At 50.5% G+C, this 24,493-nt stretch overlaps 10 protein-coding genes across 10 annotated transcripts; 3 read left to right on the top strand and 7 right to left on the bottom strand.

Annotated features, from left to right (window-relative positions):
• VE01_08006 (uncharacterized protein) lies at positions 1-2,194 on the bottom strand. The gene is made up of 3 exons (XM_018277434.2): positions 1,635-2,194; positions 1,402-1,468; positions 1-1,351 (listed from the first exon to the last, which is right to left on the bottom strand). Exons 1-3 carry the CDS (start codon positions 2,076-2,078, stop codon positions 123-125), a joined length of 1,740 nt encoding a protein of 579 aa, XP_018127364.1. The 5' UTR covers positions 2,079-2,194; the 3' UTR covers positions 1-122.
• Positions 2,195-2,282: 88 nt separating this feature from the next.
• On the top strand, positions 2,283-4,968 carry VE01_08005 (uncharacterized protein). The gene is made up of 2 exons (XM_059463926.1): positions 2,283-4,380; positions 4,427-4,968. The coding sequence occupies exons 1-2, from the start codon at positions 2,602-2,604 to the stop codon at positions 4,751-4,753; spliced, it is 2,106 nt and encodes a 701-aa protein (XP_059319440.1). The 5' UTR covers positions 2,283-2,601; the 3' UTR covers positions 4,754-4,968.
• Positions 4,962-5,966, bottom strand: VE01_08004 (uncharacterized protein). The gene is made up of 3 exons (XM_018277432.2): positions 5,342-5,966; positions 5,188-5,292; positions 4,962-5,137 (listed from the first exon to the last, which is right to left on the bottom strand). The coding sequence occupies exons 1-3, from the start codon at positions 5,902-5,904 to the stop codon at positions 5,077-5,079; spliced, it is 729 nt and encodes a 242-aa protein (XP_018127422.1). The 5' UTR covers positions 5,905-5,966; the 3' UTR covers positions 4,962-5,076.
• A 134-nt stretch (positions 5,967-6,100) lies between these two features.
• On the top strand, positions 6,101-7,268 carry VE01_08003 (uncharacterized protein). Its single transcript, XM_018277431.2, has 2 exons — positions 6,101-6,527; positions 6,577-7,268. Exons 1-2 carry the CDS (start codon positions 6,392-6,394, stop codon positions 7,200-7,202), a joined length of 762 nt encoding a protein of 253 aa, XP_018127426.2. The 5' UTR covers positions 6,101-6,391; the 3' UTR covers positions 7,203-7,268.
• Positions 7,269-7,383: 115 nt separating this feature from the next.
• VE01_08002 (uncharacterized protein) lies at positions 7,384-10,032 on the bottom strand. The gene is made up of 9 exons (XM_018277430.2): positions 9,688-10,032; positions 9,247-9,568; positions 8,916-9,143; positions 8,823-8,860; positions 8,616-8,774; positions 8,341-8,437; positions 8,039-8,284; positions 7,795-7,981; positions 7,384-7,723 (listed from the first exon to the last, which is right to left on the bottom strand). Exons 1-9 carry the CDS (start codon positions 9,843-9,845, stop codon positions 7,401-7,403), a joined length of 1,758 nt encoding a protein of 585 aa, XP_018127427.1. The 5' UTR covers positions 9,846-10,032; the 3' UTR covers positions 7,384-7,400.
• A 451-nt stretch (positions 10,033-10,483) lies between these two features.
• Positions 10,484-12,949, bottom strand: VE01_08001 (uncharacterized protein). The gene is made up of 7 exons (XM_059463925.1): positions 12,284-12,949; positions 11,789-12,175; positions 11,703-11,739; positions 11,587-11,654; positions 11,287-11,531; positions 11,102-11,239; positions 10,484-11,041 (listed from the first exon to the last, which is right to left on the bottom strand). The coding sequence occupies exons 2-7, from the start codon at positions 11,966-11,968 to the stop codon at positions 10,513-10,515; spliced, it is 1,197 nt and encodes a 398-aa protein (XP_059319441.1). The 5' UTR covers positions 11,969-12,175; positions 12,284-12,949; the 3' UTR covers positions 10,484-10,512.
• Positions 12,950-13,140: 191 nt separating this feature from the next.
• VE01_08000 (uncharacterized protein) lies at positions 13,141-14,306 on the top strand. Its single transcript, XM_018277428.2, has 3 exons — positions 13,141-13,452; positions 13,502-13,646; positions 13,700-14,306. The coding sequence occupies exons 1-3, from the start codon at positions 13,405-13,407 to the stop codon at positions 14,170-14,172; spliced, it is 666 nt and encodes a 221-aa protein (XP_018127425.1). The 5' UTR covers positions 13,141-13,404; the 3' UTR covers positions 14,173-14,306.
• Positions 13,280-16,386, bottom strand: VE01_07999 (uncharacterized protein). Its single transcript, XM_018277427.2, has 2 exons — positions 14,297-16,386; positions 13,280-14,239 (listed from the first exon to the last, which is right to left on the bottom strand). Exon 1 carries the CDS (start codon positions 16,290-16,292, stop codon positions 14,787-14,789), a length of 1,506 nt encoding a protein of 501 aa, XP_018127377.2. The 5' UTR covers positions 16,293-16,386; the 3' UTR covers positions 13,280-14,239; positions 14,297-14,786.
• Positions 16,387-16,769: 383 nt separating this feature from the next.
• VE01_07998 (uncharacterized protein) lies at positions 16,770-17,693 on the bottom strand. Its single transcript, XM_018277426.2, has 2 exons — positions 17,348-17,693; positions 16,770-17,257 (listed from the first exon to the last, which is right to left on the bottom strand). Exons 1-2 carry the CDS (start codon positions 17,448-17,450, stop codon positions 16,896-16,898), a joined length of 465 nt encoding a protein of 154 aa, XP_018127376.1. The 5' UTR covers positions 17,451-17,693; the 3' UTR covers positions 16,770-16,895.
• Positions 17,694-20,620: 2,927 nt separating this feature from the next.
• On the bottom strand, positions 20,621-21,330 carry VE01_10821 (uncharacterized protein). Its single transcript, XM_059464271.1, has one exon. The coding sequence runs from the start codon at positions 21,097-21,099 to the stop codon at positions 20,767-20,769; it is 333 nt and encodes a 110-aa protein (XP_059320254.1). The 5' UTR covers positions 21,100-21,330; the 3' UTR covers positions 20,621-20,766.
• Positions 21,331-24,493: the final 3,163 nt, after the last annotated feature.

The following is a 24,493-nucleotide window of genomic DNA, read 5'->3' as shown; positions in this document are numbered from 1 at the left end:
GTGAGAAGTGTCGAGAGCGTGGTATTATATGCTCCAGCTGCAGCCCTTCAGCTCTATAATCTGTATCCGTGGTATCTAAGTCCAGCCCAAACCGCACCAGCAACTCCTGAAACCCCAACCCCCTACACCCCATACGACCTTCCCATCCAGTCCAGCTCCTCATATGCCTTCGTAGCACACCAAGGTTCTTCATCCGCGCCGTATCTAACAAGCGGCAAATCATAAGGCATCCTGAACCCAATAGTTATCTTCCCATCCACCGCTTCCTTTGGCACATCCGTTTGAAATGTAGGCACCATTACCGCATCCTCCGCGTACATGCTCGGTGACACCAGCACGCCTAACTCGTAGCTACAAATCCTCACATCGCCAGCCGCGTTAAGCCCCTCGCCCCACGCCTGCTTCGACAGGTTCGCGGATGTAACAAGCGCCCAGTCGATGCGCGTTTTAGCTTCATCGGCGAACCGGATATAGGTTTTGATATGGGGTGCCGCACGATTCCGCCCAGCTTCTCGCACTGTGTTAGCTACTGTACTGGGTGTGCTAGCCACTGTACTGGGCCCCGCGCGGTTCTGCCAAGCTTCTCGCACTGTGCTAGCTACTGTACTGGGTGCCGCGGCCGAGGTGGATGGCGGTGCCACAGGGCGGTTTTCACCCGACCAGTGGTAGAAGAGGGGTTTGAGGTACTGGAGCTGCTTTGCCTGCGCGGCTGTCTGTATTTTAACGTGGATCGAGCCACCGGAATTGTAGCCATCAAGTGACTTCCTGATTTCATCTGGGGTGGGAAAGACAATGCCGAGCTTGGGAGTTTTGCTCTGGCTATTCGATGATGCGGCGAGGGCTGCGAACAGCGTTTTCTGGAGCCACTGGTCGGTGACGCCGAGAGTGGCAATGGAGGAGACTTGGGCAACGACTTCGGGTTTGTCGCCATTATGGGCGGGAATGGTATTCAGTATCGCGCGTATTGCTGACCAGCCAAAGAGAGTTGGGTTGTCGCTCTCCACATGATGACGGCCTGGAACGTGCCCAACAAGGGCGCCGCGGATGGAAGAGAAATCGTACTTCAATAACTCTTCTATCAGGGGCCTGCAAATTGTACGGCGGCTATCATACGCTTTCAGATAACCCAAGAAGTCCAGCTTGAATCTTAGGCCAGACCCGTATGAAGCCGTGTTTGAGCCTCGAGCCAGAGCTTGATCTGCCAATTTCTCCGCAGGAAGTAGGGGTAGAAGAGGGCTTGTCCATGCAGCTTGGCTCAGGTTGGCCCAGTCCTGAGGGATCATGTTGGCTGTGTGAATGATTATTTGGGCTTGGTCATCATGCCGGAGTAAAACCATCATCTTGGTATGGTCTAGTTGATGTTAGGCTGAGAAAATAGAGGGACTATGGCACGGCACTTACGAGTACCAAATATCTCTGGCATATATGCACAGCGAAGATGAACATTGGGATATTGCAGTGCTTGGCTCTGTAATCATGTCAAACCTAACTTCTCCCGCCAGGAGCCAAGTCCAATTAAACTTGGACTCTGAGATAGAAAAATCGGCAAGCAAAGAAATAATCCGGAGGCCTACACGAATAGTGACTATATGACTGCACACGATGGGCATATAATAAAACAATAAAAGGCTTACCTTCATGTGAAGACCAGACTCCTTCTTCCAATACCCGTGGACAACATGGATTTTCACCATATCCTTCGTATCCGGGTCCATATTGCTCATCAGAAAGTCCAGGTCATGCATATAGTTGAACTGCCACATTTCACGTATCATGGGGTCACAAACTATCGTCCCCAATGAGACGCTGCCATTGTTCAGCGAGCCCGGAGAATCTCTGATCCTCGTCAACTGGAAGGGCGATGATATAAGTGAACCAGGGGCAATTTCAGGCTCATCCTGACGAGGCGTGCCATTGGAACTTTCCCGACTTTGAGTAATCCTTGGCCTCGGAGGTGAGATTGAAGCGCGTAAAGAACTGAGAGTAGACCCTTCCTCAAGAGCACCTGTCGTTCTCGCTCTCTTCCTGGGAGGCTCATCACCACCCGTGGCATCTTCTGACTGGCCGCTGAGCGGCATACCGAAGGTTTTTGCAGTAGAAAGTTCCTGAGACAACCCTTGGTTATTGTCTCGTCACTCAATGTCTCACCTTTAATTTTGTATGCACAGTTACGATTGACGTTGCTGTGGCGCGGTGCAAGACTGTGGCTTGCGTGACGTTCGTGAGGCCCAGTCCAGATTTAGCTTTCGCTTATCCACAATCTCTCGTGAGTGCCAGGGGCGCAATGTGGTAACAGCCAACCCCAGTGGCATAATCCTTCCAACGACGATGCCGATCGCTCTTTTCTCTCCTTTGTTGCCATGTGCTTGAAGAACTACTAGGTTCCTCTTTCTTCTGAACCTGTACTGTCGCATAATCTGCCCAGCACAGTCGCCAGGGTATCTCCGAATCGATCGACATAATTGAAACGAAGAGCTTCCCGCCATCAGCAAACGGAAGTCGCATTCACGCTACCCACGCGCCTGTGGGCCTCGCAATCGAACTGCAGGCTTCTCTCTATAATAACACAGCTTGGGCGCGCGCGAGCGGTACGACTACAATATGCGATTCCTCTCGTCGACCTCGCTGCTAGTGGTAGGAGCTCTTGCCACGTTGGTAAGAGCTGCGGATACAAAGGCAGATGTGTCCAAAGATGCGGGCGACTCCCAAGCCGACGAAACATACACAACTTTCAATGACCAGAAGGTACCGGAATTAAAGGAAGTCGGGGATAAGGTGCTGGACGAGTTGATCCAGAATGGATACACGGCTGTCAAGTTCTATTCTCCAGCATGCCACCACTGCCAAGCGATGGCTCCAGCATGGAAGACCATTTACGAATATTATTGGACTTCGAAGCCTGTGCCGTCGACGACTACAGAAACAAAGGAGAGTCTTAATGATTTCCACCATTACTACGGTTTCGACTTTGCCAGTGTCAATTGTTTAGCCTATGGAGACAGCTGTCTCAAGTACGGCGTTGATGGGTTTCCCGTTATTAAAATATTCAAGGATGGGAAGGAGGTGGATGAGTATATCAGAAAGTCGGATATGCCACCAATAAGCGTTGAAACTATTGGGCAGTTCATTGAAAAGACACTGGAGACCATCAGGCCGGGATCCCGCGTGAAGGATGGACCAGTATGGCCAGAAGCAGGAGCAAAGAGTGTCGAGGGACTCAGCACTTCTGCGGCTGCTCCGAAGCCAACGGCTACAGCAAAAACAAATGCGATCGCGCCGTCGACCCCTCCCAAACCACCAAAGTCCAACAAAATCCCCTCAACCCCTGCAAACCCCCATGGGGCGTCCGTCTCATTTACTCCCGAGAGTTTCCATACGCAGGTTACACTGTCGCAGGACTCATGGTTCGTCAAGTTCTACGCTCCTTGGTGCCACCACTGCCAAACCCTTGCGCCGATCTGGTTGGAGCTGGCGAAGGAAATGGAGGGCAAGCTGAACATTGGCGAGGTTAATTGTGTGGAGCACAAGGCGCTTTGCAACGAAGCGAAAGTAATTGGATTCCCGACTCTGGCTTTCTTTAGCGGTGGTGAACGGGTCGATTACGATGGACTGAGAGGCCTTGGAGATTTGACCAGGTGGGCAGGCAGCGCAACTGGGATCGATGAAGGCGTTATGGATGTCACTGCCGCCGAATTTAAAACCTTGGAAAAGACGGAGGAGGTCATTTTTGTCTACTTTTATGACCATGCCACAACCAGCGAGGATTTTGATGCTCTCGACCGAGTCATTCTGAGCTTAATCGGCCAGGCAACGTTGGTAAAGACCAAAGATCCAGAAATGTATGAACGATACAAGATCACATCCTGGCCGCGACTGTTGGTGTCGAGAGATGGCCGCCCAACTTACTACACTGCCCTTGCACCGGACGACATGCGCGATTATCGTGGAGTCCTGAAGTGGATGCAGTCTGTCTGGCTCCCCATTGTGCCTGAGCTGCTTCCGGGAAACGCACGTGAAATTATGGACGGCAAGCTTGTCGTCCTGGCCGTCCTCACACGAGAGCGTCAGGACGAGTTTAAGGCCGCCAAAAACGAGCTCAAGTCCGCGGCTATGGAGTGGATGGATAAGCAGATTCAAATGTTCCAGCTAGAGCGCCAGGAATTCAGAGATGCCAAGGAACTCCGCATCAAGGAGGCCGAGGCAAAGGACGACCAACGTGCAGTCAGGGCAGCGAAGAGCATTCGCATCGATATGACCAAATCGGAGCGCAAGGAAGTTACCTTTGCGTGGGTTGATGGTGTATTTTGGGAGAGATGGATTCGAACGACTTATGGGATCAATATCGCGGATGGGGAGAGGGTTATTATTAATGATGAAGATGTAAGCATTACCATATCGACTCACCGACCATACTAACTGTTCACAGAACCGACGCTACTGGGATACTACTATTAACGGCAACTCTATCCTCGCATCTCGCACGTCCATTTTGGAGACTATCCCCAAGGTGATCACGTCGCCTCCCAAAATCAAGCCGAAGTACACCATCTCGAATTTCTCAAAAGTCTTCTTTGACATCCGCCGCGGCGCGGGATCGCACCCAATACTGACCATCGGACTGGTCGTTGCAATTATACTAGCAGCCGTCGGATTGGGACGCAAGAAGAGGAGATCACGTGGAGGGTTCTTCCGCCTCGACGACGAGAAGAACCTTGGTTTGTTGGGGGGCGGTGGAAATGGAAAGGTGGACTAAGAAGGCGACAAGAGTTGTATGATCGGGAACGATGACTGTAAATCATTGGGGGGCTATTGGCGTTTCAACTATTCAAAGTGCCTTTTTTTGGGTGTTTCTTGGCTAGCAGGCCTGGACAAGGATATTCCACGCCTGTGGCTCATGCATTGCCAGGTGTATGAGGTGTAATTATTATGGTTTCTCACAAATAACTGATGCATCAAATACGTAATGTGCAGTTTGACTCGTTGATTCTCTAGTCTATATGTACAGTACAATATCGCAGTCTTGCAATGTACATTGCCGCTGCATCACAGCAGCTTTGATCTTTTAGATCGTATAAATCACTTGCGTTCGAAGTACACCCATTGGCCCTCAACTGGCTTCTCCACGAGATCTTCCCATCTGTGGCTGATTAGTAACGTTCTAGGGCAGTATGGGCGGATGGTACATACACCTGGCTCTTCTCCATCGTATCAACGAGCTCCAGCTCTCCCTGTGCAACTTCGATAACCTCCTCGATCAGGCCAGCTCCGATTTTGTCCTCAATCTCTCCAATCCTGCGTCTAATTAGATATAGTTCAATATGAACGAGCGAATATCACCTACTGTTCAGCAGTCAAGCTTGGCTCATCGTCCAACTCCACACGCTTCGTCTCCTCCTGTGGCCTCTCCTCAGCCAAATCTGCCTGTGACTTTCTCTCCGCCTCCGTCCGTGTGCCTTCTAACTCGCCATCGTAGACCTGCTCTCCATCCCACTCATCGTTCTGCTCATCGTAAACCTTTCCGACTGTGCTGGTCACGAACTCATTTCCTCCCATAGTCTCCTTGACGTGCATCCCGCCCATATACGCAGCGGCTCCCTTTGGCGTCGTGAAAACATCCGGGTTCTCCTTGACGAGCTTCTGGAGCTTCTCCTGCCACGCGGCGAATCCCTCCGGCACGACGGACTCGACGATCTGCAGGCGCTGCTTGGTCAGCGCCTCTGTTGACTTGCGGTAGACCGAATCCTCGGGGAATTTCTTGAGCTTCTCGAGCGTCGACGAGTACAGGTAGATGAGTGCGGAGCGCGGCGCAGGGTGGGTGAAGAGGCCCGTGAGCCCGGTTGGTGCGCCGGCCTCGAGATACCTCGAGGGCTTCACGGAGGCGAAAAGACGGATCGTCGCGCGCATCGTGAATGTGGTTACGCGAGTCAATGGCTTGGTGGAGGGTGGTGAGGTCGTGAGAGGTGCGATGTTGGCGAGCTTCGGGGAGGAGGCTTGGCGAGGCACTTTTTAGCGCCGTCGGCATCGCAGCAACTTTGAGCCGCATTTACGTGGATTGGTTTTGTATGGGCTTTGATAGGCGGGCCACGTCGTCGTTATATTTTGGTGGCTAAGCTACTCTACAAGTTTTTAGTATTGGGACTGTTTTATTAGAGGAATTTTAAGTCCAATTACTACTCATAGTAATATTGGTTACCTGAAAAGCGTCCGCTGGAATCCCGCGGAGTTCCCCTCCCGTCACGTGCTTCTGTTCTCATCTATCTAAAAATTACACTCCATCATTCCAACCAACGTTGGAAACTAGCATATTTTGACATTTAATCTCGAGGATATAGCAGAGACTCTTAAAATCTGTTTGCGGTTATCCGCACCCTACAACGAACCTCATCAAAGCATGACCCTACCCTCAACGTTAACCTCCTCATCCGCAATGCAACCCTCCCCCTCCCTCAAGACCGCAAAATCGGCGCTCCGAAAGGTGATAAAAGCTCGTCTCTCTACTCTACAACCATCAAGCATAGAAGAACAAAGTTAATCTGCCGCTCCCCTACCACCTGCTCAGAGGCTAACGCTCCATAGGCACAATTGTCTCCAATGCCGTCATCTCCTGGCCCAAATATCAAGCCGCAAAGAGCATCAGCGTCTATCTCTCTATGCCAAGCGCGGAGCTCTCCACGGCAGCCATTGTGCGTGACGCGCTTGTGAAGGGGAAGAAAGTGTTTGTGCCGTACCTTCACCTGGCCACGGAGCGGGACCGTGGGCAAGATGGATACCTACCGAAGCGGTGTATGGATATGGTGCGACTTCATGGATTGGAGGACTTTGAGGGGCTAGAGAATGATAGCTGGGGGATCCCGACGGTGGCTGACGAGGGGGTGGAGAAGAGGGAGAGGGTTTTGGGAGGAGAGAGAGAGGCGCAGTTGGATTTGATGCTTCTTCCTGGAGTGGCGTTTCAGCCGATTACTGGTGGTGATGAGGACGGGATGATTAGGAGGTTGGGGCATGGGATGGGATTTTACGATTTTTTTGTTAGGAGATACAAGGCGAAGACGAAGGAGGTGGCGGGCGAGGAGCCGCTGTTGGTTGCATTGGCCCTCAAGGAGCAAGTGCTGGAGAGTGGGGATGCGGAGGTACCGCTGGGAGAGCATGATGCAATGTTGGATGGACTGGTTATTGGAGATGGGAGGATACTTGGTAAAGCATGAATGGCGTTGAAGGCGCTTAATTAGGTCATAGTTACTATGAATGCCAATTTCAATGACGGCGATTGAACAAATAGATCTTATTTAAAGTTTCTGTAGGCGTGAGTTATAGTCGTATGTGATTATCGGGAGATATTTTAGTTATAGTTCGTGTAAACGCGAGTTATAGATATTTTATAATCTAGTCTTTATGCATTATAATTACATGGGAACTTTCCCGGCTATAGTTCGCCAAAAATCACATCTTGTACCCCTTCCTCCCTCCCACGTATTCGCACTGGCGACGGAAAATGCGTTCTTCAAACCTGGTTCCTGAAACTGAGTTACCGTTGCGCCGAACAACGTGATGGCCGTGTATGGCGTGCCGCCCGTAATGTTGAGATTGATCTGCTGTGGTGATGACGCCGTCCAGGCCGGGAATTTGGTAACAGGATTAGGTGCCGATGATGTAGTGGGCTGGCCTCCACTTGCGAGGGCGGCAGATATGGACGGGTTGGAGGTGGTTACGAATTTGCCCCATATACCTGTTGATAGTGAGTTAGCTAGTCATCCAGGAAGATTATGGAATGTTCGGATGAACCAGACGGATACTTACTCCTGAAGGCAGCCACAAAGCTATCACTATGATTTGGCTGGGCAGGTCCGAAGACAGCGGGCAAATCATCGGTGTGGCCTCCAAATGGTACGCTGTACTGGTATTTGTATGCGGTTCGGCCATTGCCTGTATACGCGGATGCTAGCCAGTACGAGGGGCAAACGAATGTTGCCTCGGCGTAGATATTCTAAAAATTCTCAAGTTAGTATCCGTCTACAGATGATTGAACATCAGAATTTCTCACATTTCCTCTCTGTTGCTGCCCTGTCGCAACTTGGCTAACGTTTAGGGCCGTCGCTGGCCCAAGCCCAGTTGTTGCAAACATGGGATCATTAGGATTGACGGGTCCAGACGAGCTTGGGTATGCAGCGAGAATCTTGGCCACATCGCCGTCGGAGACGTTAGGAAACTCGAGATGTAGCCAAGCAACCAGATCTGCTTCTGTAGAAATAGTAGGGGGTACGAAGAGAGCCCCTTCATTTGCGTTGCTCTGTCACAATATCAGTCCGAGGGTCACAACTTGGGGATTTAATGCAAAGCCCATACCCCGACAAGGATTCTCTTGCCATTAACTTTTTTAGCGAGTAGCTGTTTGGATGGGAGCTGCTTGATGAACGTGCCGTCTGTGACGGGTAGGAAGGCCCTTGGATATCGTTAGAACGAGACTGTGAGCGGGTCATAGAACGAGAGCAACCCAGAAAACGAGATCGACTGAGGGCAGCTGAACAAACGAGCGAACGATAGCGACTGAGAGTGACTGAGAGAACGAACGAAGGCAACAGAGAGTAACAAAGTATGATGATGAGATTATCAAAACGTACCAAGTGCCATATGTCTGGGTTGTCGATATTTGAGAGCTGGCTTGCTGAAGAGTCATAGAGTCTTTAGACAGGAGGCAATCAAAGACAGAACCCGAAGACGGACAGCCTGCGGCTACGGAGAAATCGTAAAACCTTTGCGTAGGGAAGGTTGCATCGTAGCTGCTTTGTGTCAGTTCGTGCTGCTGTCTTCGTATCATTGCAACCTACTTGTTTTGTACTGGCAAATATGGCGACGATACGATGGCCTTGGATAAATGTGAGTCTCAGTGTCAATCACCATCGAGCAATAGAGAAACCTACATTTTGAAAGAGTGCCGTTCCTGATGTGCCACCATTGGTTAATGCATGATACATAACCGATCCAGCACCAGCCGAATTCCCAGCAATGGTGACGCTGCAACTGTCCCCTCCGAACAGATGGATGTTCTTTTGAACCCATTTGAGAGCATAGTCTTGATCCAACAGGCCGGCGTTCACAACTCCCTTCCTCTTAACCTCCGCCGAGGACAAAAATCCGAATGCTCCGAGCTATGAGTGGCATGATTAGAACAGTAACGGAGAATTTCTCAAATGGCACAATATTGCACAGCGCCCCAGCCTTGAAACATGAGATTAATAGCGCCCGACTTACCCTGTACTGTAGAGCGACGACAACAAAGCCATTGTTATTTGCGGCAATGATCTCAGTCATGTCCTGGGAAGCATCCCCATAGCCGTAGCCCCCGCCATGGATCCAAACCAAGACGGGCTGTTTAATGGCATTTGACGGAGCATAAACATTGAGGAAGAGACAATCCTCATTTCCAGGAATGAAGGGGGCATTCGGCACTGATGGATAATTTTGCGGGCAGATTGGACCAAACTCTGTGGCTGGAGTGATGGTACGATTGGTGACGGGAGCCCGAGGCGCTTGCCATCTAAGGGGGCCAATGGGAGCGGCGGCGTACCGGATTCTATCATACCATTAGATGAGTGTTATTACTGAAGTTTGTGCAACGATCGGTAATGAGAGGTTCACAAAATAGCGAAGAGAAAATCGAATCGAATCGAAGTGAGAAAAGCAGTAACTGACCCCTTCCATGTGTTCAACTTTGCCGATGCATCAAAGGCGCCTGTATATACGGCGTACCCCAAGTCTACTTGAAGTGCTGGATATTGTTGAATGAGACTTGCTGCAGAGATCGAGCTCGGAAATGCAGCAAGTAGAAGAATGGGGCCAAGAAAATGCATGGTTATTCCTTGCCACGTGGCTTCCAAAGAGGCTTCCAAAGTGAATGATGAAAGACCTTCTATTATGGAACGACGGGCTTCAATCCGATGGCCAAACCACAACACAATGTTTACCCAAAATTTGCGGGGTTTAGATCTGCGGCGGTCGAAGCTTTTAAAGACTTCATTTTGCGGAGTCCAGTTCGTGTCAATAGCGGATAATGCTATAGATAGAGTGTATAATTAGCATAATACTGCACGTAGCATCGGGTATAGTTAGAACCGAGCGATCAAGGTCTTTATGACAAAGATATACACGCGCGCGTGGAAGCAGGTACAGTGTTTATGGCACTTCCCCTGTCGCTGGCGAATCGGTTATTCTCAACGTTGGATTGGCATCCCTTCGGTCCGGATATTATCATCCTGGCTAGACCATGTACGGCCCGGATGATTAGCCTGCAATATCGAAGTGTTGGAAGACGCTTGGATGTCTGATATGTATATTCAATAATGCGACGTAGCAATTTGTAAGGCATCATAATTCTAGTAAACATGTGATAATGGAATCCTTGATGTCTTCATAATTATGCGTTAGCATTTTGTAGGTCGCCATAAATTGAGTAATCATGTGATGGCACCCCTGGCTTTTGATCATTATGCTTCATTATATCGTGGTGCTATAGATGTCCTATCGTACTAATTCTCTTGTACTTTCAGCTCTTCCGCCGCTCCCCTTGAAGCCGTTGTTATATCCATCTGAATCCTCATCCCCACGCCAAAAAGTCTGCTCAACATCACGGCTAATATTTATGCGCGTAGTGGTGTTGGCTGGGGCAACTGGAGGGGGTTTCTCCAATCGACCAAACCCCCTCCACGCGCCACTCTCTTGAACTTCATTCCTTGAGCCAGATCGGCCAGATCGGGCCCCATTTGACCTGATTGTAGTGGAAGGTGCAGATTTGTTATCTCCGAGCTCGATGAATGGCGGGTGTGTTTTCGAGGTGCGCCCTCCGCTCCCGTAGTCGGGTGTGCCAAAGATACGTGGGACGATGCGCACAAGGACGGGCCGAATCGCTGGAGCACAGGCGCAGATAATTCCCACGTTTACCTCGATACATGACCAGTATGCGGTTTCGGGCGAGTACCAAGTTGTATCCTCAGGGTGCTGGTATAATACAACGAGCGCCTGGAGACGGAGTATCGACACAAAGCAGACGCTGTAATTGATTAGCTGTGAAACGGATATGGCGTGCATATTGTGAGACAGGCAAACTTACAACCAACCAAGGGCAAGGACGGCCATGAGCGCGATCTTCTGTCGAATGTCGATCTGTAGCTTCCAGACCGAGTAAATGGGTAATGTTGCAATAGTGAGGTCTATCGCAATGTTGAGGCCACCATTAGCATAGTAGACCCTGTGGATGTCAGCTTGCTGCTTAAGGGTAGTGGGAATGCTGCTCACTTGTCTTGTGGTAGGCAACGCGACGTAGCTTGAATCTTCAAATCCCAGTATGCACGCACTGGCGTGCAAGTAAATATCCCGATTGTAACCGATTCAATCCCGTATGACACGACCACAGCCATCATTATAAGTGTTGCAAAATGCATGAGCTTGTTGACACCGAAAATGCGCTGCAGCTGGAGAAGAATGCTAATTTTCGTAAGGGTGATGGCCATGCAGTAGGCCAATATGCTGAAGTAAAGATACTATAATGATGGTTAGATGCGGATGAACAGCAAAGGGGTGTCGGACAAGAATAACCTTCAGAATGCCTATAAAGTTGTCGAGCTCCAGAAGCGCAGCATGACGGCCATTGCCATATTTGACCTCTGTAAAATCAGCGTATGCCCTTTGAAAATTCATCGATAGAGTCTCACGTTCAATCATGCAGGCTGCCATTCCAATTGAAAGTATCTTGAATAGAGTCAGCACAAAGCTCAGACTCGACACACAAGCCTCTCACCATTGCAACACCGATTGTATAATCCTCCGCACTCCCCCTCTTAATAATCGCAAATCGAGAGACATATCTCATGCAAACGAAGAAAAACGACAAAATAGTGAAAAGTATCACCACAACAAGAGTTGTGGGACCTTTCGATTCTGCATCAAGGGCTGCCAGTTGTTCAGGTGAGAAGTCCATGCTATTGCCCTCACAGGAACAGCAAGAAGCAATAAGTTTCAATCGCCTGGAACTGATATGATGGTGGAAGCTATGACTAGATAACTCATATGTTCCAAAGGTGATACCAGCTCAAGGCTGCTCCCTGAACGGGAGCGAGCCAAGCGGTTCATCTTATAGATCACGAAACTCTGGTCAGAGCTCGTTTTCACGCCCTGTGCGCTCGGACTGGATTCCCTGTTAGCCACCCGCCGTCACAAGCGATGCATTGGGAAATAATGAATGCCAATCCGCTATGATCATAGATATCCTGGACGTCAAAGCGGAGGCACGTACCGACGTTGCTTGCAATGTCTCAAAATGAAAACCAACATTTCTCCATAGTCGTATAGCCAGGTCGGGCGACGGGTAATGTATATTTTGATATCACCCGCCCGGCTCAATAGGAATTAGCCAATAGCCTTGTGGTACGCTTTGACAGTTCGGTTGCAACCGAACTGTCAAAGCGTACCTTTCAGCCTGACCACCGAAACTGGGAGTGATCCGAAATAGGAGCTGTTGTCCTGTCCCTTTTATCCCAACCATGTCTGTAATCCATGTCAGTATGGAACAGAAGTGTTTTACAAGGTAGAAGTGAGGTGAAGTGATGAATAGAACTGGGGTGAGAAGTTGGTTGCTGGCCAACTCGTTGTTGGGTGTGTACAACAAGCAAGTGTCAGAGGTCTTTAGCGCAATCGAAACCAATTCTAAGAATACTGTCCCTGTCGTACAAATACCATGCATAGCAGACACAGATCCGTCTCGAACTTGGCCTGAAACGAAGATGCTGAGGTTCAACAGTGAACACATTTGGACTTCCCCAGAGAAGGTGCGGAGTAGAAAGCACCGTGTCATCTGGTATCGGAAACGGCGTCAAATAGTTATTGCTATAGCTGCTGATGTTATACATTGTTTGCTTGCGTAGCTTTGGGATCGAAATATAAGCAAAGCGGGTGTCGCTCATCACTTGCTGTGCGCTAACTCGGAATTCGGCGTCGGAGAACGAATTAAGCTTCGGCGTGACGTGTGCGCTCCTATTGGCTGTGCTGGACCGAATGAATTATCGCGAGCTCTAATTGGGTGGGTTTGAGTATGGCAACAGCGCTTTGTAATCGGAAGGTTCGGAGGACTATTCTGTTGCCTCAAGCTTTACACGAAATATGTATATATATTTGTATTTGATAATTTATTATTGCCGAGTCTACTATCCAATATACCTCTTCGATATTAACCTATAGTTTTGTCGCATCGCTGGTGTTAAACAGTGCCTACGTTGACGACCCCGTTCATTATCTCACATTCTGGCAAACAAAGCAGAACTGGATTCCTCAACTTCATATTCCCCCCTTCCCACGCCAAAACGAGGACGTCTTAGACGCTTTCTACCTACCCTATTTACCTACAAACAAACTTCTAAAATGACGACCTTCGATATCGAGATCGTATCGGACGTGGTCTGCCCCTGGGTTCGTGTCTCCCTCATCCGCCCATCCTTTCATACCTGACAAACAATAGTGCTACATAGGCTACCGTCGTCTGCAAAAAGCAATAGCCATGTACCGCAAAACCTACCCCGACGGATCCAAGGATACCTTCAATATCACGTGGAAGCCCTACTTTCTCGACGAGAACCCCCCCGCTACTCCGGTCTCCCGATGGGGTAAGTCATGCTTCCTCATCCCGACAAAGGCCTATCACTAACCAACTACCCAGAACGCATGCTTGTCCGCATTGGACCCGAGCGTGCCCCCGCCATAGCGGCGCGACTGAAGGGCATCGCCGCCGGGGAAGGGATCCTCCTGGCAGATGACGGCGTAGTGGGCGGCACGGCGCTTTGCCACGTGCTACTGCACCTCGCTGGTACCATCAGCCTTGAGCAGCAGAACAAGGTGGCCGAGGAGCTATTCCATGCCTACTTTGTGGAGGCGAAGGATATTTTCAACGCACCCAGTTTGGTGGAGATCGGAGTTGCAGCGGGGATGGATAGAGGTGCCGTTGAGAAGGGCTTGGAGGATGGAAAGGCGCTGGAGGAAGTGAAGAAAGAGGAGCAAGAGAATAAGGCCAGACGAGGCAGAGGTGTGCCGCGGTTTTATCTAGGGGGTAAGACGATCGAGGGCGCGAAGGACATGGAGGAATTTTTTGAGGTGTTCCTCCAGATCAAGGAGGGGAGAGACGAGCTGCCATGAGGAGGCTGCGCAAGATCAGTTCCGGAGGCAGGAAAATAATAGGTATAGTAGTTCTGAGGGATGATTGCTGTTCCACTAATTAGCTTCTGTTTCCATTTTACAGTTGAGTGGCAACGGAGTTTACCTTGCGGGCGCATGATGGCCCTAGCCAACGCCTGTGTCCCTTCCTGTTTCCTTGTCCATGCCCACACCCATTTTAGCCCTTACTGATGCCTCTACTTAAGAAATCTCGGCCTCCATCCGCGCGACGAATTTGATATCTGACTCCTGCTCCCCCTAAAACCGTCTTCAAACCATGCATGGCACATCCTCGGCACAATTGTTCGAAGCTCCAGCCGAATGGTGGCTGAAGCCAGATCCAAATGTTGTGTACGCATGCGACAGGACTTCGCCGCTCGCGCATGTTCCAGCCTATGACTACGAGCCACTACGTGGCCCTTCAGCTGAAAGCCGAATTTGCTGTGAACTACCTGAAATACGGCCACACAGCGCCATCAGAAAATTTGTAGACTCATGGCGTATATGGGACTTGATCCTCGCGTGACGTCGTAATCCACAACCAACTTCAACAAACGGCCTCCTCTGTCGAAAATTCGTGTCCATGCCATCTCCCTTCAACACAAGCCTTTCAAACTTGCCATCACACCTCTCAGCGAGTCAACGCTCCCACACCCTCCTTCTGGCCTCTCTTCCTCTTCTTCCTGCAACATCATCCTTAGCACCTCATTGCCCATCACCTTGCCTAGCAATCCTCCCTCCCCGGCACTGCCCGCACCCACGCCGAGCTTCCCCTCTATCTTCCCTAACATATCCTCGCTGACCTGCAGCAGAATCCGGATCTGCATTCCAATCTGCCTCTCCATAGCAAACCCAGCAAGTTGCAACCCAGGGAAGATTGGTGGAAGCGCGTTCCAGGTGGGAGGAGGCAGAGGGAGTAGTGAGATGTAGATGCAACTAAAGATTGTGCGGAATATGCGGACTAGGCTTATATAGCACGTCAGGAGGGAGAAAGTTGTCGGGACATCGCAGTGGGCGGGGAGGGAACTGGTGGACAGGTCTGGTTCCAGACCCGAGGCAAGTGAGGTGAAGCGATCGGAATCGAATGGCGTGCCTCCATCATTCTCACAGCCAAGGGCCAAATCAAGATCTTCATGGGCCGAAATGGCCTCAGAAGAGCAACTTCTCTGCTGAAGCGATGGTTGTGGCAACGAGGGAAGAGAAAAATATTCTAAAATCCCAAGGTATTTCTCCGAGCTCCTGAGCACTTTGCCAACGGGGTGATCCGGCGCCACTCCATTCTCACTGGTCCTCTCGGCGGAAGAACGGGAACAATCACACTCATTTGCTGGTTTGGAGAGCTTAACTTCGTCAAGGTCTCGGAGTAAGCTTGCGTGGAGGTCGGCTAAGTTTTGCAGACAGCTTTTTCGATGGTCTTTTTTTAGAGATTGCGATTCAGTATCAATAGAATTTATATCATTCTGAGGAGCCTCTGTCCGTGTGTAGGATGTTGGTAATTCAATGTCGAAGTTGACAAAATCCTCGTCTGGACGATGTCCAGCAGCACCAAACGTAAAATCAAAATCGAATGGATCAGGGGTAGCATCGTGCAGGCGACCGCATTCATTAGCATCATCAACTGGGCCAATGACGCTGGATTCCAGTGGCTGCGCCTGGATATTTGTATTCTGCAGGAAGCCTTGGCTGTGAGAGGCATGCTCCGAGCCTCGCGAAACTTCTGGCTGGTTTCCGCTACCATCATCGTATCGGTCGTAAAGCTGTGCGGCAGGCAACTCTTCAACCGCCGCAGGAAGGATGCGACAAGGCATCTGATACTGGCTGCCATTTGAGCTACGTCTTTGGGCCGCCGCAATGGTCAGCGGCAGGCGCTGATTTTCAACACTAGGACCCAAAACTGGCCGCGGTTTACCTACCAGCACGCACTGAGCCATGGCCCTGGCGCATCTCTTGCAAGGCTGTGACACGGCCCCCAAATCTCTTTCACACCGCAGCTTGAATGCTCGACAACGGGCGCAGGCGGAACGGCGCGAGAATCGCTGAGATGAGCGTCCTGCAGGCTTGCTGCCTAGTGGCGGTTGCGGAGTATTGGAACTTGACGACATTATATCAATCGAGATGGCGCCTAGTTATTCTCAAGTGACACAATCCAGCTTTGCACCGGATATTATACACTGTCGTGTGTGGATAGAGAAGTGCTCCACGGAAGCTGTCAATTGAAGGTGCTCTTTGGCGATCCATGAACCGTGCGCCCAACACGCGAGCCATCGGATATCCTGAATATCACTCTGGACCGCCTCTCAAAGCAACCCCGCCCAATCAAGGATGTGGCTTCTTAATGTGAAGACGCGAGTTCTAGAGATAGCTATATATAAGCTACAGCTACTGCGAATACAGACTTGTATGAGAGTGACTGTGTACACACGTGCTATCTTGAGTTGCTGTAAATTTGATTCACACTCGTCAGTGATTAGGGATAGATTTTTGGAGTACAGTTCCTAGCGCATCACCTTGAGAAGAGAGACTGTTATTTCACTACGTTCGTACAGCATCTGTATCTCTTCATTCGTTTCATACTCACTCTTCCCTTTCCCTCCTCACGACTTGACATATTACAGAGCCAGACTCCGCGATGTACCATTTTGATAATAGATATTATGTTTCACTATATTATTGTATCAACCATCCCCGTCCATTTTGTAATTGCCCTACAGCTTTCCCCTCCCCACCAATGCCGCCTCGCCGTCGACAAGCACACACCACCCCTCACTACCGCCACCTCCCTCTCCTCCAACCGCAACACCGAAGTTCTCCTTTGCATACGCCATAACGTCACCATCGAAAGTTCCAGGCTGCAACCAGACCGCCGGCACACCGAGGCCCTTGGCCTCTTCCAAGACCTTCTGTGTGATCTTCGGGGGCGTGATGATCGAAACTGCTGTGGTCTTGGGGGAGGGCAGCGCGGACAGAGACTTGACGGCGGGGTGGTCGGCCGACAGCGCAGTGATTGTCGCGGCGGTGGGGTTGATAGGCGTCACAGGCAGGGACTCCGAGAGGTACCATGCGAAAACTGGTCGGAGGTGTTAGTATGGGGTGGACTCCAAGGGCTTTGGCCGAGCCGTAGCTGGGTGGTGGACAGAGGGCAAGGCCGTGGACTCACTCTTGTTTCCATACTTGGATGGGTCATTGGAAGCGCCCACAACAGCGAAGGTGGGCGTTGAGAAGAACGCACGCGCGGCAGCTTCTCCGGTTTTGGCGGCCATTGTGGATGATGACGTTCCGTCTTTGAGGCTAGGAGCTTGATTGCCGAGGTACAACGCTGTCGGACTGTGCTGGTTTGAAGCTTGCTTGAACGGAAGTGGTATGCGGTGAGTGAAGATGGAGGTTGGATATATCGTCGTCGACGGCTCGTGCAATGTTGTACTAAGAGCTGGTGATGGAGGTAGGCAGGGGTCGGCAGAGAGAGTGGGAGGTGGAAGTTAGAGTAAGGCGTGATGGCGGGGTTTGGCGGGGTTGATTGATGGTTGCTAATGTGGAGAACGGTCTTGGCGGGCGGCGCCGCCGAGACCATATCTCAACGACATATCAACAACACATCAACACGACAAACACAGAAGATGCAAATGTGACTTGACCTAGACTAACAAATACAAGCAACTGCGAGAATGTCTACTGTGACTAAACATAAATAAGCGGAATATCTAATATGAAGTCCATTACCCCTATTGTCATGGAGTCCGACACAGCCAAAACCCAAGGGGCATACAATAGCTTCCTGAACCTTGTAAATTACCTACGTCTTTTCGATGATTGACCCACTGCTAAATTCTTTGGCATTGGCTTTTGTCTAGACAAGTCGGATGCATACTGTCGCCGCGCTGGCCCAGAAAGGGGCGGTGTCAGAACTTCCCTCGGTTGAATCTACAGACTGATAAATTGTCACGCCTTGCGCCTTCGTCACCTCTTAATATTGTGCCAATAGTTTACCTTGAAAATTTAGGTGTCAAATCCTAGATATAGGGCACTTGACTTGAGCAGTGACCTTAGCTTGCAGATCACGGATTGATCAACAATTGTCAGTGACGCTGAGGTAAGAACAGTAAGATGGCTCGCCGCCTCAAGAGGAATAACACTCTGCCACTGGGGCATCTCCATCGACCTCGCCATCCCCCCCAACAAAATAGTCTGTATTAAAAATCAAGTCACGTCTTTTCATGTCCGCGCAGCGCCACATGCTCGCTGGTCGTTATAAATCTGCTTCGAGGTAAGAAAAATATAGGGTAGCGTAGCAAGGATAGGAAGTGTTATAACGTACATGTATAACGAGTCGGCCACCCAAGCGAGTCGGCCACTTTCCACCGTTTCTACCACCTTCAACTTTGCAACCATTTCCCTCTACATATAAAAATGGAATCCACTTCAAACGAAAGCCGTATAATCCTAGCGATTGAAGCTCTTAAAAACGACCCTAAGCTTACCGAACGAGCTGCAGCAAGTATCTATAATGTTCCCCGGACAACTTTAGCTGACCGACGCGCTGGAAAACTATCACGACGCGATATGACTGCAAATGGGAGGAAATTGACTAATCTTGAAGAGAATGTGCTTCTTAATCGTATTATCGATCTCATTGAGCGAGGATTTCCGCCCCGGCTCGAAGACATACAAGATATGGCTAACCGCCTCCTTGGGGTACGCGACGTGACGCGTGTCGGCTCACGATGGGCAGGGAACTTCGTACGACGCTAACCAGCCCTTAAGATGCATTTTCGACGTCGAATTGATTATCAGAGGGCCCTAGCTGAAGATCCTGAGATTATACGAGCTTGGTTTGCGCTTGTACGGAATACAATTGCGAAATACGGTATTGTCGACTCGGATATCTATAACTTTGATGAGACTGGGTTTTTAATGGGGATGCTCTCGCATGCTAAGGTTGTAACAACCTCTGATCGACGTAATAGACCTCGTACGAAGCAGCCTGGCAATCGGGAATGGGTTTCAGTAATCCAGGGTATATGTGCAGACGGCTGGGCGATGCCGCCATATATCATTGTGAAGGGCAAATATCACCTCCTCTCCTGGTATACCAACGGCCAATTCCCATCTACCTGGCGGATCCATCCGAGCGAAAACGGCTGGACTACAAATGAGATAGGCCTAGATTGGTTGAATCACTTTGAGGGATGTACTAAGCCTCGTACAACTGGTGGATATAGGCTTCTAATCCTCGACGGCCACAACAGCCACCGGGCTACTGAATTCGACGATTTCTGCAAGCTGAATAATATTATACCGCTTTGTATGCCTCCTCATTCCTCGCATATCCTCCAGCCTCTTGATGTAGGCTGTTTTAGCCCATTAAAAGCTTCGTATAGCAAGGCAATTGAGCAGATGATGCGGAGGCATATAACTCATATTACGAAAGACGACTTCTTTCCTGCCTTCCAGCAGGCCTTTTTTGCTTCAATGGGAGAAGATAATGTACGAGCTGGCTTCCGAGCAACTGGCCTTGTTCCGTACGACCCTGAAACAGTAGTTTCTCGCCTGGATTTTAAGCCTAGAACGCCTACGCCGTCAAACTCTCAGCTAGGAACTCCTACCTCCTGGTGTCTAAAAACGCCAACTACAGCAATTGAGGCTGTACAAAGCTCTACTACCTTGAAATCTAGGATTGCTAGGCATCAGAGTAGCTCTCCAACTCACCTATATAACGTAGTTGATGCACAGGCTAAAGGTATCTCAATGCTAGCACATAGACTAGTCCTCCTTGAAGCTGAGAACCGGGAGCTTTGTATAGCAAATGACCTACTAAGTAAACGCCGGAAGGCTAAAAAAAGCCGCCTACAGCTTGGAGGATCACTTTCGGCACCTGAAGCAGATGCGATACGAATAGAAAAGGGTGTGGTTGACGCTATAGGGGAGAATATATGTAGGGGGGGAAGTCGTATAGAGAGGGCTCAGCTACGTACTCGGCGCTGTGGCAACTGTAGCCAAACTGGCCATAATTCGCGAACTTGTCAAGTAGTTTGGGAGACGTCCGAAGATGGGGATTCTGAGTAGTTTCAATTGATTTAAGGCGTTGTTGTTGAATTGATTTATATACTATATATGTGGTCGGTGGAAAGTGGCCGACTCGCTTGGGTGGCCGACTCGTTATACATGTACGTTATACAAAAATACAAAAAAACATTAACTCCCTTCGATCTTAATGTTACGCTGAGAAAGTATAACGAGGAGCTTTGTATGATCTACCTCTCAACGTCCCATCCCGCAACGTATCATCCAGGCAAAGAATTAGCCTTAAAAAATCCGTATATTCCCAAACCCCTATTCCCCTTATCTTATAATTCATAACTCCCATTATTCCCGCCTCCTATTCCCCCTGCTCGCCCAACACCCCCCCCCCCCCCCCCCCCCCCCCCAAAACGCGCTCCCATCAACCTCCCATGCCTCGAAGACAGAACTCCCATGCCAATCTCCAGGTAATAACAGCAGGCAGGTAACCGACGCTGACGCCCCTCCCTCTGCGTAATTTTCCAGGCGTTTCATATTGCATCTGCACGCCATCCATATTTCCTAAGACGATAAGTTGATGCTCCCCAGGAGGGCAAGCAAGACGCCACAGCTCGGATCAAAAAGACATAAAAGTGCCTGCAACCCGCGCATGAAATGCGCGAACGTCGGAGACCAATGAGCTGACATCGGTTCACGCAGAACGCCATTTGCACCAACAACAACAACAGGGGAACTAGTGATAGCAGCAGCGCAAGCAGTGGCAATGGGCTCATTTCTTTCCACTTCGAGAAGCAGTTGCGGTGACGACAGCAGGGTTACTAATGACAGCAACAGTGGAAGTAGTGACAAGAGCAGACAGGTAAACGACAGCTGTAGCGCAAGCGGTGACAGCATTTCGCAACGACAGCAACACACCTATACGTGTCGCCCACGAACCCCCCCCCCCGGACCATCCTTTTCTCTAAGCATACAGGTGTCATTAGACAACGGGTCGTTGGCCATATCATCGACTTTGTTGTTGAGTGTGCGTATCTCACTGACGGCATCGCGCAATCCCTCAACAGTTGTCTCGTTTAGTTCAGCCCTAATAATGCGTCGGAGGAACGCCTCTCATTGGTCTGGAACGTCACAAAGCATAGTCTTTAACTGGGTCCTGCTCGCAGGTTCTAGATATGGGTGATATCAGCATGTCTCTGCTCTAATCTAGCCTCCGTCATGCTTATGTGCAGTTCAAGGGTGAACAATCTCTAGCGACAGACGATGCAATGGCAAGCTCACAAATCCCTGTCACACAGTTACTACGAATATGAATACGTGGTGTACTTCAGCCAAAACTCCAGCTCGTATCAGGGGGGGTTATATACCCATCACAGAACTCGCATGAATCCCATCATCCCATCCTAAGAACTGTGAATCCAAGCAACTGTCGTGAAAAATTCGTATATTTATAAAAACCCCTATCATATAACCCACCTCATTACCCCTTGCTCCCCCCCCCTGGGCCATTTCCCCCTTCCCCCTCCCCCCTCCCTCGCATCTCAGGTCCCTAAACCCACACCCTCCCATACATACCCCCGACCCCACCAGCCCCAAAGCGTCATCAGACAACAATTATAGAGGGCCAGACAAAGGTTATCTGAGTCAGCTAGCCAGCTTGTTAGTGTGTGCTGATACACGGGATGCTATGTGTGATGTCGGTGTTGAAGAATGGTCGTGTTGGGGATGTGTAAGAGTGGGGGAGGGGGGGTGATGACAGCGATAGGGAAACGGCAGTGACAGGGCACTTAACGGCGGCAGGAAGGCAAATGACAGCATCAGGAAGCCAAGCGGTGACAACAGTAACCAGTCAAACGACAGCAACACTCCAAGCAGTGACAGCATTTCGCAACACCAACAGCAGCAGCAGCGCAAGCAGATGGCCGCCAGCTGCCTCTCCTCGTCCTCGTGATGCATCTACGTCCAGTTAGCCGTAGCCGCCAACTCCTCTCTGCTTCCTCCCGCTGAATTTTGTTCTGTCTGTGTGTTGCTTTGGCCTCTCTGTGTGACTTTCTTTTATCCACGTGGTGCTAAGACCAGGACCTTGAGAATTCCGTTTTCGTAGTTGAATGGAGATTATTAGGCTGGCGTTTGGAGACTGGACTTGTATGATGGGAGAGCCGTGCTTTTTGATATAGACGCACAGGCATGGATCCTATCCCATCCCATCCCAACACCCGCGCAAGAAACCGCAAGAAGAAGCCAGCGTGAATTTGTTTTTGTATTTTCCGAAGTAAATCCCCATCATATAATCCCCTCATTGCCGGTTACCCCCTCACCCCATTTCCTACCCTCTCCCCTTTTCCACACTCCCTACCCCCCACTTCTCTACACCCCCCACTTCTCAAGAGCAGAATCTCCACGCCCACCCCTCCCCCCTTCCCCCCCCCTTTCCCTCTCTCCCAGATCCTCCGCCCCATAAATAGGTATTCACCCCACTAAAGCCCCGGCCTCACCACAACCACAACCGCAAGATCCACAACACCGCACAGCCGTCATCGTCAGAACGGATCGAGTTATGAGAGTCACAGTCACATTCTCACCACCCTCGTGCGTGCCGACGAACGATGTAAGTCTCCACCATGAACCATATGTGTTTGATCATCAACACCCACAGAGACCCGTGACAGAAACATCATCCATACGAGGGACTGTGCGGGAGATGTTGAAGAACAACTAATACATATCTAGGGAACAGATCACGATCGCCGAGACAACCTTGAACCAGAGGACGCCAACAACAAAAAGCGCAAGGCCGACGGCTCGGCACACGAGATGCGGGCGTGTTGAAGACTGCTGATCATGCTGACGATGACGGAGGGTGGTTAGAGGGGCTGTGATGACAGCGATGGTGACAGGGCGGCACTCGACGACAACAGGACTACCTCGTAACGACAACAGCACCCCACCTAATGACAGCAACAGCACCCCGATCAGCGACAACAGCAGCGTGTGCAAACGACAGCAGCACTCCCAACGACGACAGCACCCCCCAACCAGCGACAACAGCATTCCCCACCTCCAACAGCAGCACCACCCCAACCAGTCCTCCAACCATCTGTATCCGCGTGCAGCCACGCAGTCGTCCTTCGAACTTCCAACAATGGAGCTCTAGATGGGTTGAGTACTCATGAGCGCAGTGGATGCGGCAACAAGGCCGTCTAATGGTTGTAGTCGAGGGTGATCGACTCATGCGATCCTCAATTCAGGCCACTTACTGGGGATTCAAGTGGGATCGGGAAAGACTGCTATAAGTAGGTTGAATTTGTGGGATAGTTGTAAAAAAAGGGGGGGGTGTATATACACGCCACACCACACCATGCCCACACACCTGCACGAATCCCCATCCCATCCCTAAAACCCAGGAAAGAAAAATATAACCCCCTCATCCCTTATTACCCCTTATTATTTTCCCCCCCCCCCCCCCCCCCCCGTTTTTTCCCAACTCCCCTTTCTCTCTTTCCCCGTTCCCCCATTACTCCCCCCTCCCCCCCTCCCTACCCTTACTCCCTCCCTCCCTCCCCTATCTCCCCCACTTTCCTTACTCTCTTCCCCCGTTCCACCATTACCACTCTCTCTTCCCTCCCACCCTCCCTCCCCTCCCCCTTCCCTCCCATCCCCCATCCCCCATCCCCCATCCCCCATCCCCCATCCCCCATCCCCCTCCCCATCCCCATCCCCATCTCCTGACTTCGACCACCTCCCTTAGTAAAAGTAAACACCAGACCAGACGACTATAAAGCGCCCCACCAAGCAGCACGTAGCATAGCTCGACAAGAAACATTGAACATGGATTAAGCAACTATCTATATAGTGTGCGAAGCTCGGCCGGTGGGTTGGAAAAGGAGAAGGAGAAGATAAAGGAGTGGAACAAGGAGATGGAGGAGTGGTCGGTGTTGGAGAGTGAGTTGAGTGGGTGCGCGGTTTCTGTGTCGTGGATAGGGTGTGGTAGGTGAAGTGTGAGGTGGGAGGTGCTGTCGGGGGCTTCTCACCGTCGAGGAAGTCTGCTGTCATTGCTTTCTCGCTGTCATCAGCGCCTCTCTAGCGCTTCTCCCGGCTGCCACTTTAGAGGAACCGCGTTCCACCGATAACGACGCTGGTAGCTAGGTGTGCGCACCCCACACAGATGGCCTCTGGAGGCCTAGTTTTGGGAGATCAACTGGCATTGCGAAGTTGAGATCTGTAGACGACGGGGCGCACCGCTGGATTATATAGAAACACTTGATGCACGGTTTCATATGTGCGGGGGATA

The sequence above is a fragment of the Pseudogymnoascus verrucosus genome, assembly GCF_001662655.1.
Source record: "Pseudogymnoascus verrucosus strain UAMH 10579 unplaced genomic scaffold scaffold_46, whole genome shotgun sequence".
NCBI lineage: Eukaryota > Fungi > Ascomycota > Leotiomycetes > Thelebolales > Thelebolaceae > Pseudogymnoascus > Pseudogymnoascus verrucosus.
Note: the sequence above shows the minus strand (reverse complement) of the source record. Positions and strands in the feature narration are given on the sequence as shown.

Excerpts from the sequence above, each read along its gene's own strand:
- VE01_08006 (XM_018277434.2), bottom strand. The coding sequence starts at position 2,078 with ATGCCGCTCAGCGGCCAGTCAGAAGATGCCACGGGTGGTGATGAGCCT. Across the intron at positions 1,469-1,634 it reads AGTCTGGTCTTCACATGAAG|AGCCAAGCACTGCAATATCC; the intron begins GTAAGCCTTTTA and ends ACATGATTACAG. Across the intron at positions 1,352-1,401 it reads GCCAGAGATATTTGGTACTC|ACCATACCAAGATGATGGTT; the intron begins GTAAGTGCCGTG and ends AACATCAACTAG.
- VE01_08005 (XM_059463926.1), top strand. The coding sequence starts at position 2,602 with ATGCGATTCCTCTCGTCGACCTCGCTGCTAGTGGTAGGAGCTCTTGCC. Across the intron at positions 4,381-4,426 it reads TTATTATTAATGATGAAGAT|AACCGACGCTACTGGGATAC; the intron begins GTAAGCATTACC and ends AACTGTTCACAG.
- VE01_08004 (XM_018277432.2), bottom strand. The coding sequence starts at position 5,904 with ATGCGCGCGACGATCCGTCTTTTCGCCTCCGTGAAGCCCTCGAGGTAT. Across the intron at positions 5,293-5,341 it reads CCAAGCTTGACTGCTGAACA|GATTGGAGAGATTGAGGACA; the intron begins GTAGGTGATATT and ends AATTAGACGCAG. Across the intron at positions 5,138-5,187 it reads ACGATGGAGAAGAGCCAGGT|ATGGGAAGATCTCGTGGAGA; the intron begins GTATGTACCATC and ends AATCAGCCACAG.
- VE01_08003 (XM_018277431.2), top strand. The coding sequence starts at position 6,392 with ATGACCCTACCCTCAACGTTAACCTCCTCATCCGCAATGCAACCCTCC. Across the intron at positions 6,528-6,576 it reads ATCAAGCATAGAAGAACAAA|GCACAATTGTCTCCAATGCC; the intron begins GTTAATCTGCCG and ends AACGCTCCATAG.
- VE01_08002 (XM_018277430.2), bottom strand. The coding sequence starts at position 9,845 with ATGCATTTTCTTGGCCCCATTCTTCTACTTGCTGCATTTCCGAGCTCG. Across the intron at positions 8,861-8,915 it reads GAACGGCACTCTTTCAAAAT|GCCATCGTATCGTCGCCATA; the intron begins GTAGGTTTCTCT and ends CATTTATCCAAG. Across the intron at positions 8,438-8,615 it reads ACCCAGACATATGGCACTTG|GGCCTTCCTACCCGTCACAG; the intron begins GTACGTTTTGAT and ends ACGATATCCAAG.
- VE01_08001 (XM_059463925.1), bottom strand. The coding sequence starts at position 11,968 with ATGGACTTCTCACCTGAACAACTGGCAGCCCTTGATGCAGAATCGAAA. Across the intron at positions 11,655-11,702 it reads GGCAGCCTGCATGATTGAAC|AGGTCAAATATGGCAATGGC; the intron begins GTGAGACTCTAT and ends CTGATTTTACAG. Across the intron at positions 11,240-11,286 it reads CGTTGCCTACCACAAGACAA|GGTCTACTATGCTAATGGTG; the intron begins GTGAGCAGCATT and ends TGACATCCACAG.
- VE01_08000 (XM_018277428.2), top strand. The coding sequence starts at position 13,405 with ATGACGACCTTCGATATCGAGATCGTATCGGACGTGGTCTGCCCCTGG. Across the intron at positions 13,453-13,501 it reads CGGACGTGGTCTGCCCCTGG|TGCTACATAGGCTACCGTCG; the intron begins GTTCGTGTCTCC and ends GACAAACAATAG. Across the intron at positions 13,647-13,699 it reads TACTCCGGTCTCCCGATGGG|AACGCATGCTTGTCCGCATT; the intron begins GTAAGTCATGCT and ends CCAACTACCCAG.
- VE01_07999 (XM_018277427.2), bottom strand. The coding sequence starts at position 16,292 with ATGTCGTCAAGTTCCAATACTCCGCAACCGCCACTAGGCAGCAAGCCT.
- VE01_07998 (XM_018277426.2), bottom strand. The coding sequence starts at position 17,450 with ATGGCCGCCAAAACCGGAGAAGCTGCCGCGCGTGCGTTCTTCTCAACG. Across the intron at positions 17,258-17,347 it reads ATCCAAGTATGGAAACAAGA|TTTTCGCATGGTACCTCTCG; the intron begins GTGAGTCCACGG and ends ACCTCCGACCAG.
- VE01_10821 (XM_059464271.1), bottom strand. The coding sequence starts at position 21,099 with ATGCTGTCACCGCTTGCGCTACAGCTGTCGTTTACCTGTCTGCTCTTG.